The following is a 12,107-nucleotide window of genomic DNA, read 5'->3' on the forward strand; positions in this document are numbered from 1 at the left end:
AGGTCCTAGGCAGCAAGGGGATAATGGATGTTGGGGTGCGCAAGTTAGCAACCGCCACCATACCAAACTTGTCCAGACTCCTCCTGGCATTCCCCTCTGCCACTCTCTCTAATCTATCATGCACACAAGTTAATCATCCTAAAAAGCTCTTCCACTTACAGAGTTCAAGATGAGACCAGACATTTCAAATCCACATCCCCTAACTTCCCAAATTTACTTCATTCCTGAGAATATTTAAGAACCACCCCTGCCAAACCATCCAAAAGCTCAGTGCCTTAAGGACTTCAATCGCCCTCTCCCAAGATGCCCTCTCCAGAATTTTTCCTTCACCTTTATTAAAACAGGGCTCCAGCCAAATCCGTCACTCAACATCCACTGAATGCAGCTAGGGTTCTTCTACCTCTGAAATCTTTCATTGTTTACACCACGGACCTAGAATTTATTCTCGTTCTTGCTCTCATCTCAGGCCACACCCCCTCTGCTCCTCTAGTCAAAATATTTACATCCTTTAAAAGCAAAATAAAGTCCCATCTTCTCGTTGAGGCACAGCCTAGAATTCAACTAGATATAATTTATCTGAATTGTAAAGCCTTCATGTCTCTTCTATTTATTTAATGCTTATGATTAATCTACTCCATTCTCACCTCTCCAAGGCACAGAGCCTTTCTATTCCTTAGGGTTATCATGAAATTAAAATGGTATATTTACCTGTTCCCATATGCTACAGCTTCTAGTCTACACATAGTAAATATGCAACAAACACCTCTTGCCTGAGTTATCTCTACCAGAGTTTCACTTTGTATGACCTTAAACTTTATTTAAGATGCTATTCTGTTTTCCCCCAAATACTATAAGGCACGAAAAGCTGCTGTTACCCTTTCCTGGATGATACAGGGTAGCCAAGCCTGTAATATTTTAACTTCTGTCCCCATACTATTTCAGGATTTCTCCTGCCAAAGCAGAAAATAAGGTCTCACATGAAGCATATAATTTTCATAGCTGGAAATCATCAAGGTGCTTTCCTGAAACTTCTATAGCCTAAATATCACTTTTGCAGTACTTTATCCAGAAGTGACTCTTGGGGCAAGAAGAACAGAGATTATATTTGATGCCAGAAGCTATATAAACTACTATGGAAGAGTGATTTTAACCTGATGCTTTTGGAAACACCAACTAGATAAATCAAAGCAAAGGGAACTAGAGAGAAGTTTACTTTGGATGGATCTATGGTTAAACATTCACTCGGAATGAGGAATTTGTGCTTCTGCAGTCACTTAGAGGGTTCAAGATTAGAACAGTCAAGTCTGAGCCCTGCTTCCTAATTTCCTAAACCCACTTCACTCAGCTCCCGAGAAACAACATCTAAAGTGGATCCACCAGCACTTATTGTACGAGCACAGATTATTTGTTTCGATCCCAATTCCTTGGGAACGATCACATTCCCTTAGCTTAAATTACCTGCCTAGAAACAATGGAGTTTGGTACATTTTTTCCCGAGCAAGTGAAGAAAAAGTTACCATGTCTTTCAGAGGTAGTCTTGGATTTTCAAGAAGTCCAATACTATATTTTTCAACTTACATTTAATAACTCTGAAAATATTTTACTCTCCTGATTCAAGAATTATATGAAACTAATTTTCTAAAATATTGGATCCTTCATGACCTCCTATAAAGTAAATGCTGCAGCGGGGAGCTTGCTTCCCCCTCTCTCTCTGCCTGCCTTCTGCCTACTTGTGATCTCTCTCTGTCTATCAAATAAATAAATAAAAATCTTTAAAGTAAATGCTGAAGCATTTTAGTGAACTGGCTTTAAAAATCTCAATAGAATAAGGCACAATTATAATCCCACCCTACTCTGTGATCCCAGAGAAACAGAATTTTCTGTCAGCTGAAGCAGGGACATGGACTAAATTCTAATGATGTGTTGAGAATAAATACTAATGTTTGTGATAAATTCTAGTATCTATCAACTATTTTGTAGAGGTCTGATGTGGATAATACTGTCATCCCCATTCTGGGTGAAGAAACCAAGGAACACAGGGTTAAGTGATTTGCTTGCAATTATGTAAGTAGTAGGTGGTACAGCTGGGATTGTGTGTGGCTACCTGGCCTCAGACTTTGTGATCCTCATCATGCTGCTCTTCTATAATGAGTTAAGAAAGTGATTCTCCAGATGTCAACAAAAAACATAGTTCACCATCAGAGATCAGGTACAACTTAAGATACTCATCCTGTTTCACCTACAGGAAGATAAAAGAAAGAAAAAGTGTAGGGAAAATGCAGTAGGCATTTGAAGATCAGTAATAATACTTTTCCAGCTTTCACAAACACATGCCAACAGTGTAATGGGTTTATTACAGAACACTTTATAAATTGGAAATCCCTAGAAACCAATACTTCTGGTCCCACCAGTGTAACAGTAGGTCTAGAAACTTGTATCAACATACATATAAGTTAATCAGGCTGCAGTCTATTTGGTGGGATTCTGAGGATTTTCAGAAAGTTGTCACCTATGTTTTACTTATATTCCTTAACAATGCTGATGACTTGCCAATTAAAAAAAAAAACACTCTTATTCCTGTATTTAGTGTACAAAATAGATGTCATGAAAATAGATGTCATAATGTGGTGGTATTCTAGGGTGTCTGGGTGGCTCAGACGGTTAAGCATATTACCTTCAGCCCAGGTCATGATCCCAGATTCCTGGGATCAAGGCCCACATGTGGCTCCCTGCTTTGCAGAGAGCCTGCTTCTCCCTCTCCCTCTGCCTGCCACTCCCTCTCCTTGTGCTCTCTCCCTGTCAAATAAATAAATAAAACCTTAAAAAAAACAGCGGTCCACTTATTTGTGGAGCATAACAAATAGCATGGAGGACATGGGGACTTAGAGTGGAGAAGGGAGTTGGGGGAAATTGGAAGGGGAGGTGAACCATGAGAGACTATGGACTCTGAAAAACAATCTGAGGGTTTTGAAGGGACGGGGGGTGGGAGGTTGGGGTACCAGGTGGTGGGTATTATAGAGGGCACGGATTGCATGGAGCACGGGGTGTGGTGCAAAAATAATGAATACTGTTATGCTGGAAATAAAAAAAAAAAAAAGAGACCAAGGGAAAAAAAAAAAAAAAAACAAAAAAAAACAGCGGTCTTCTGAGCAATATTATTTCATTGCAAGCCAACACAAAATTTTAAAATAAAACCCATAATATTTTTTAAAACTATTGAATGCTTGTAAAGATACTTAAGTCAATGTGAAATCACATAGAATTATAAATATATAATGAGAAGGTACAAATTTGGATAATAGGATACAAAGAATAAATATAATTTTTTAAAGATTTTATTTATTTGAGAGAGAGAGGAGAGTTAGAGAGCACAAGCAGGGGGAGGGGCGGAGGGAGAAGAAGTGGGCTGCTCATCGAGAAGGGAGCCTTATTTGGGGCTTGAATCTAGGACTCCAGATCCTGACTGGAGCCAATGCAGACACTTAACTGACTGAGCCACCCAAGTGCCCCAAATAAACTTAATTTTTCAAGTGGGTTTATCATTGAATTTTCATATTAAAGAATACCAGTTGATAACTCCCTACCTGTGGTTACTCTAGTTGTAAGAAAACCCTCTTTACTCTTTCAAAGAACAAAGATTTAGCATTAAGCTAGCTTCTTTTATTAATATAAAAATATCACCCAGTAAGTGTTGATCTTAACAAGAGACTAGACGTCAACACTATTATCTTCCAAACAGTCCATCTTTGGTAAGGTCCACATGGATTCCAAAAACATTATACAAGTCTCAGTTGGTTGAGCCACTGGAGATGGCTGATAAAAGAAGCTGTTATAACAGCTTGCATTCTCTAGGTAATCTGAGAAATGTCACAGAAAATAACAGGGAACTTTGAAATGATGTAGCAAACTGATGACTGCTATCAGATAACAGCACATTTTTTTAATCAATTTCAAAGGATTTGCAGAGTGCTCCCACAGCTCCAATCATTCTAAATAATAGATCTAATCAATTATTACACAAAATTAAAGCTTCTTGAAAAGTTCTAAGTATTTTCTACTTGAAAAATCTTAGAATTTCATTTATAAGGAAAAGCTGAAGAGGTCTTTCTCAGAAAAAAACCATAATTTTGTTACTTAAAATATCTAATGTTAACATCTGAATAACTGATATGAACTTCAGAACTTTCAGGGTCAGGTCAGACCTCTGAAATCAGATTTGGTTAAAATTCTGACTTTTTCAATCTGTGACTGAGACCTACGGCATTACTTACTTCATCTATGTTTAATTTTTGTCAGAAGTGCTACATATTTCACAAGGTTATCCCAAGTTTGAAATAAAATGTGCAGCGGGGTTTAGCATAGTGAGTGATACATGGTCAAGATCTCAATTTTGATGGACTTTTAAAAAATTCAATATAAAGGTATCCCTTACTGTCCCTCTTTCCCAATGGAAAGAAGGTGGCCACAGTGAATACAGGAACAACAATTCATTCAGTGCAATGTTAAAGCCATTTCTGGTAATATTATAAGAGCTCAGTAAATATTTGTTGATTAGAGAATTGATACTTCATTATTATTTAAAATGGAATATCCTACTATAAAGTTCATGATTTTCATATTCTAAAATGTCTTTCCTTCTATTATAAAATGTAAGAGGGGCTCTCACTATTGATCCCATGAACATTAAAAGGATAATAGGGGAATATTACAAATAACCTCTGCCCCCCAAGTTTGATAACTTGGATGAAATGGATCAATTCCTTGAAAGATTCAATCTGTCAAAACTCATACAAGAATAAAGAGGTAATGTGAAATTGACCTATATCTATTAAAGAAATTGGAACACTAATTAATCATCTTCTAAAATAGAAAGGATCAGGGCCAGACGGTTTCCTTGGTGAATTCTACCAAATATTTTAGGAAGAAACAATAACAATTCTCTACAATCTCTTCCAGAAAATAAAAGCAGAATGAATATTTTATTCATTCTATGAGGCCAACATTATCTAATACTAAAAGTAGATAAAGACATTACAAGAAAGGAAAATGACAGACCAATATGTCTTCTGAACATAGATCCAAAACTCCTCAACAAAATACTAGCAAATCAAATCCAACAATGTATACAGAGAATTATATACTATGATCAAATGGTAACAATTAATCTATCACATCAACAAGCTAAAGAAGAAAATTTACATTATCATATTAATAGAAGCAGGAAAAGCATTTGACAAAATCTAACACCAATATATGATAGGAAAAAAAAAACTCTCACAGAAAACTTGGAATAGAGGTGAACTTCCTCAACTTGATAAAGCATATCTACAGAAAAACTTATAGCTAATATCATATTTAATAGAGAGAAACTGTTTTGTTTTTCCACTAAGATCAGGAAAAAGGCAATGATTTCCCTTCTCATCCCTTGTATTCAACATTGCACCACAAGTCTTAGTTAATGTAGTAAGAGTAGAAATAAAAGGTATACAGATTGGGAAGGAAGAAATAGAACTATCTCTGTTCTCAGATGATATGATTGTCTACATAGAAGATCCCAAAGAATCAACAACAAAACAAAGAATTGGAGTAAGTGATCATATCAAGGTGGCAGGATACAACACTAATATACAAAAAGTCAATCACTTTTTGTATACCAGCAATGAACAATTGGAATTTGAAATTAAAAATAAATATGCTATTTATATTAGCACCAAAATTGAAATATTTTAAGCATAAATCTAGCAAAATAGGCACAAGATATATATGAAGATCAGATAACTCAAATAGGGTAGAGACAATAAAGTTCTTCAAGACATTTGAAGAGCTTTATTGAACTTATAGGCAATGTCACACTTTTTATTTTCCTCACAATCCACTTTTTAGTACTCAATTCATGCAGAAATCCCTGTTTTTAAGGACAACACTATCCCACAATAATGACATGATGCATGTATTTTTAAAAATAGATGTATGTACATCGATAGCTACAGATTTCAAATAGAAGATTCCTCTTAGGTGATATCATTGTTTTCCCTAGAGAACAGCCTCGTCCATCAATTTTCCACTTACGCAGCCACAATTTCCAAGCTACATCTTTGAAACAAACTAATTGACAATTCTAAACTTAGTTTTCCTTATTAAATGGAGATAGTTATAACATCTTCATTGACTTATTGACACTGAAATAAGATCATCAATCTATATCTCTGTTTAGTGCCTTGCACGTAGTACATACTAGCTGTTCTTGACTTGCTTTTCTATCTAATCTTCAAAATAGAAAGGGAAAGGGAAAAGGAAACAAATTGGCATTCCATTTGTCCCAGATGCATGGAAATCTCTGGCAGGGTTACCTTTCCGCAGCTTGACTAACATATATTCATGTAATCTGAAGGACATCAGCTAAAAAAAAAAAGGCTAGAAAAATGAAATACTGAAGATGAAAGTAAATAGATGTTAGCAGATATAAAGATGGATCTTGTCAAAACTACACCTAATTGATTTTTGCCAGGGCAATTGGATAAGGAAAAGGAAATAAAAGGCATCCAAATTGGAAAGGAAGAAGCAAAACTATATTTACAGATGGCATAATCTTAAATATTGATAATTCTAAGAAATGTGTTTTGAAAACTACCAGAGAAAATAAGCAAGTTCAACAAGATTATAGACTATAAGATCAATTTACAAAAATAAGTTGAATTTATATAGAATAGCATTGAAAGATCCAAAATACTAAATCAAGAAAAATAATTCCATTTACAAAAATATTCAAAAGAATATAATATTTAAGAATAAATTTCATGGTTTGGGAGATTCAACATTGTAAAGATAGTAGTATTCTCCAAATTGATCTATAGATTCAATACAATCTCTGTCAAAGTTTCAGCTTGTTTTTTCACATAAATTGACAAGCTAGTCCTAAAATTCATGCAGAAATGCAAGGGACTCAAGTAGCCAAAACAAACTTGAAAAAGAACCAAGTATGAGAACTCACATTTATTAGTCTGAAACCGTACTACAAAGATCATAATCAAGACCATATGGTACTGGCATAGGGTAGAGATATAGATCTATGGAAAAGAATAGAGAGACCAAAATAAAAGTTCACATATGATCAACTAACTTTTGACAAAAGTACCAAGATAATTCTTTTCAACAAAAGGTACTGGGACAACTGGATATTCACATACAAAAGAATGAAGTTGGACTCCTACCTCATTATATACAAAAATTAACTCAACGTTATGTAGACCTAAATATAAGAGCTAGAACTATAAACTACTTAGAAAAAAACAGAGGCATAACTCTGTGACTGTGGATTAGGCAATGATTTTCTAGATAGGACATCAAAAGCACAAGTGACAAAAGAAAGAAAGAGAGAGAGAGGATAAGGGAAGGAGGCATGAGGGAGAGAGAGAGGAAAGGGGACAAGGAAGGAGGAAAAGAGGGAGGAAGGAAGGCCAGAAGGAAGGCGGGGGAGAGGGAAGGGAGGGGGAAGGGAAGGGAAAGAAAAAAAGATAAATCTGACATCATCAATACTGAAAACCTGTTTTGCTTCAAATGACAGCACCAACAAAACTGAAAAGAACTCACGAAGTGGGACAAAACATTTTCAAATCACATGTCACTTCAGAGACTTATATCCACAATACATTTTAAAAATATCTTACTACCTCACCATAAAAAGACAAATGACACAATTTTAAAATGGGCAAAAGGCTTGTACAGACATTTCTCCAAGACATGGAAATGATCAATAAGTCCATGAAAAGACATTCAACATCTTTAGCCATAAGGGAAATGTAAATCAGCACCATAATGAGATACCCCTGCATACCCACGAGGATGGATATAATAAAAAAAAAAAAATAGACAATTACCAATGCTGGTGAGATGTGAAGATATTGGAACCATCATGCATTGCTGCTGGGGGTGAAAAATGGGATGGCCACCTTAGGAAGTAATGAGTCGCTTACTCAAAATGGAATTTTCATATGATCCATCGATTCCAGTCTGTAGTGGCTACTTTTAAGCAAGTGATTGGAGATCTCATCTTTGAGGACAGACCTCAAATCAAAGGAATGTTATGAATTCTGACATTAAAATGTCAAAGGTCACTTTTTACACATGCGCAAATCATACTCAACAAAGTCCTTGTAAATACACAGACCAAACTCTCATGAAGCTTTATCAATATCAGCACTAGTGTTAGTTCTAGTTGTTGCTGGTGTTCATTTGCCTCTTCAGTTCATCCAAATATTTGATGTCCTCTTATATAATCAATGTCTATTCTGACCCATGTTATAAGACTTGGACTTGCATTTTGTCATTTTAAACAATCATGGGTTTTTAGTTGTGCTATCTTTCTCTTGCCCAGCACAAAGCTCTCCTTTATTGAAATTGAGTCCCTGGACAGGAAAACAATTTTAGTGTAGACACTGAGGGAGGTCTTTGCGGGTTTTTTGTTTGTTTGTTTGTTTGAGGGAGGTCTTTGTATTCTGACCTAAACTACAGAGCGGCTCAGCCCTTCCAGTCCAGCTTCTAACATACTTGCTGTTCCCTGGATAGTCAGGGCACTCTCCATTCTGGAAAGTTCCTCTGCCTGTTATTCCTTCTCATTCCCTTTTTTTCTCTTTCTTTGTCTTTCTGTCTCATTCCCTCTCCCTCTCTTTTTCTTTCTCCCTCCTTTCCTCCCTGTCTTTTGTTCCATCTTCCTCCACTAATCAAAGTCCTACTATAGCTAACTTAAAAAACAACAGCAACACCACTAACAGAACTTTCTTCATTCCCTCCATCGTAATGTATGGGTATTTTCTCTGTGTTCCAATTGCATAAAATGCGTAAAAATGGTAAATCTAACATACTGAGGATTTACCATGTGGCAGGCTCTGATGCTAAACACGACAGAGCATTGGGGAAAGTCACATGTCTAATGACCCATGAAGTGGACCCAGGCACTCAGAGATGCCTCTTCTCCTCCCCTGTCCTTGAAATGTGGGTATCTCCTGCCTTTCCCACTCACAGAGGTTGATCCAAGGACACAGCCTTGAGAAAGTGATGTGGTGTTGATAAAACCGACACGTTATTCATGACTAAACCTAGTCAAGGCCTCTTTACAAACTTTTAAGATTTGGCAGATGGGTATAGGAATCCATTTGTCTTGCTGCCATCCAAGACAAGCCTTATATGTAAGTTCACTTGCTTATTAAAACTGCCACCTGGACCACCTGCCTCTTTCTTTGGTCTCTGCCTGCCCTTCTTGTATAGACGGTAGATTCAGATTTCACTCTGGCAGTTCCAGAGAGGGCCACAAACCAACACAGAGATCACCTCATTTACTCTTACCAATATCCCACATAATGATGGTTTTATTAATCCCAATTTTACAAGTGAAAAAAACAGGTGTGGAAATTTTAGGAAGATACCTGGTCATAAGAGGTAGAGCTGGGATTCAAACCGAGGGAGACTGACTCAAACTAGCCCCAGGCTGTTGATCCCACTGGCCAGAATCTTACCTGTATTCAGGTTACTAGTTTCTGGATGGCCTGTTCTCATTCGACTGTGAATCTGGGGATGAGGGGTGGGAACAGGGGTAGAAACCATCCTCTTATTTCTACTTCTACCGTGCCAAGCCATGCACAATGCCTGGGACATAATGGTGCTCAATTCACATTTATAGAATTAAATTATAATAGTGCTCCCCTGGGAAATTACAATCAACTCAAGATAATGCTTCATAATATTTGTCCAGAAATGCCTTGTGGCAAAAAGACCGGATTTCAATGATGCGTTATTCACCCACTCCTTATTACCTAGAATCATCTGCCTTATCAATACCACCCACTCTTGTTCCTTAGTACTCAGAAAGAAGCAATAACTCTGTCCAAGATGAAGAGAGATGATGATTACAATAACTAGAATCATCATCATTATACAGGTCTGTATTCTAAGTGTTTTATACATGCATCATTTCATATATACAACAAACCTATAAAGTATGTACTATTATCTCAATTTGAAAGATAAGAAAACTGAGACTCAGGTTAAATAACCTGTCAGAGGTCCCAGATGATCAGTGCCAGTTGTCTCTCTGCAGAACACAGACACATGAACACCCTCCCCGCTACCATCGGGCACTGGAACAGGGTTTGGTGCATGCATCGGGCCAGAGAGTGAGTGGCTCTGAACCAATGTCTCCTCTGCTCCCCAAAATGTCCTCTGGGTCTGAAAAGTCCCACAACATTCTTCAGCCCCAGGCAACACCATTTTATACAAACAACCATCATGTATTTGTAAACACGAGCTAATATTTTGTTTCCTTAGTGGTTTCTCTCTTCCTTTTCTGTTGCTAGCCTCGACATCCCCACGAAACTGCTAGCAGGATAATTCCATTTTGAAGAACCAACTTACAATCCTTTTTTTTTGGGTGTCCTAACCCAGAATACAGTCTTTCTGCTCTTCTCACATAAGCTAATGGGATTCCAGCAGTCTGCATTTTAGGCTAAAATATGCACTCTACAACCGAAGTAGTAGTTCATTGTGTAGTGCCGTGCTACGTTGTCTTGTCTCAGCTTATCTTGTGTTACTGCCACAGTAAAAATAGATTTAATGGTGGTGAAAAACATCTTCTGGGTCATTTCAAAGTAATCATTGGAAATTCCCTTTCCAACAACAGAGTGCTGCAAGGTGCTTATGTCAGAGAAAACACAATCCCTTAGTGTCACTTCCGGGCATATGAAGTGCTTCATTTCTTTTTTTTTTCTTTATTGTTTTAATCCCAATTTTCTTCCTTGTTGGCATAGTCAGAATGGCATGGACTCATCCTATGTTAACAGTATCAGTTGCAATGTTCCCCAAAAACCTGGAAAAATAAGAAGTCTCTCTGTAACTCTTGCTTTCTGGAGCCTTCCCTCAGACTTTGAAAGAACAGATTCCACTGATACAAACAGAAAGCCCTTTTGCAAAGAAAAACATCTTATGGATGTTTGTACAAAATAATCCCAAGAATGAGTTCTTAGAGGGGAGATATCTGAAAGTATTAAATTTGTGACATAAATCCTTTGACCCTTCCATTAGGTTGTTTAATAATTAGTTTGACATTTTTGCTGCTTAATTAAATGGGGGGGAAATCTGCCCATTCTAAAGGCTTGTCTAATCAATTTTAACTAATGTTTATGTAAATTTGCAAATCTTACTTGAGCAATTAATATTATAATAAGGATGAGTCTTAAATTAAAGCCTGTTTATCAGGGAAAAATGAGCCCACGAGAGTGGCATGTTCATTGTTGCCCGTTTCTGTTTCCATTAGGATTCTGCAAATGGGTATCATTTATATATTTGGCCTAGTTTTCATTTCCCTGGTAACAAAGCTCCTAAGGACCACAAGGAGGGCTCTCTCAGGCCTCTGAAAATATGCCTTTGATAAAGAAACAAAGCAACAAGAAATAACTGACCACAGAAATCATATTCATTATTTATATTCTGTCCCTTTGAACTCTCAGTGCTCTACTTCATTTTCTCTTCCAAATATTTTACAGACGCGTTTCTGACTAAAAGCCAATGAAACTAAATAAGCAGACAAGTAAGGAATGAGACAGAAGCATGGTAAGCAGAAAGAGTTGTTACTCCATTTATTTTTGAACTGTAGATTTGGGTAAGGGATGTTGGCATCAAGGGCTAAGCAAAGGCGAGGTGGTGAAGCAGGTGCTTGGGCCCACCTCTCTTAATGTCCACAGCCAGGTCTTTACACCCCCGTCTTCCTACCTTCAAGGTCCAGGACAACTTTCCTGCATGCCTGCCTGAATGAGTGCCCACTGGGCCTTATGCCAACTGATAGAACCCTGTAGAGGCTAACTGAGCAAAGGTATTTGGGCTGAGGCTTTAACAAGTTGACATTGACATCAACATCTGGAAGTTAACCTTTAACCCTTAAACCCAAAGGAATCAATCATGTGATGTCAAAGATGGAATTTTCCCCAATGAATTAATAAGAATTCTATTTTTTCAGAGCCATCTTTACCTGCCATCACATTTGCTTTTGCAGAATGAAAAAACCCTGTGAGGTACTGAAAAGCAAATAATAATGGCAGTGGTTGCATTATCTTTTTAAG

The 12,107-nt window shown here is 37.1% G+C and overlaps 1 protein-coding gene across 8 annotated transcripts in view; it reads left to right on the top strand.

Annotated features, from left to right (window-relative positions):
* ZP4 (zona pellucida glycoprotein 4) overlaps positions 1 to 12,107 on the top strand; it is a 58,598-nt gene that overhangs the window by 12,126 nt on the left and 34,365 nt on the right. For 5 of the 8 annotated variants that reach the window (XM_032312740.1, XM_032312739.1, XM_032312744.1 and 2 more), the window contains 2 exons: positions 9,855 to 9,934; positions 11,535 to 11,601. The exons of 1 other annotated variant lie outside the window; for it this stretch is intronic. In XM_032312740.1, the coding sequence (XP_032168631.1) occupies positions 11,599 to 11,601 (3 nt within the window). In that variant the 5' untranslated portion in view covers positions 9,855 to 9,934; positions 11,535 to 11,598. The remainder of the gene's footprint in view (positions 1 to 9,854; positions 9,935 to 11,534; positions 11,602 to 12,107) is intronic. 2 more of the 8 variants (XM_032312743.1, XM_032312742.1) reach the window with 1 other exon arrangement.

The sequence above is a fragment of the Mustela erminea genome, chromosome 14 (genome assembly GCF_009829155.1).
Source record: "Mustela erminea isolate mMusErm1 chromosome 14, mMusErm1.Pri, whole genome shotgun sequence".
Lineage (NCBI taxonomy): Eukaryota > Metazoa > Chordata > Mammalia > Carnivora > Mustelidae > Mustela > Mustela erminea.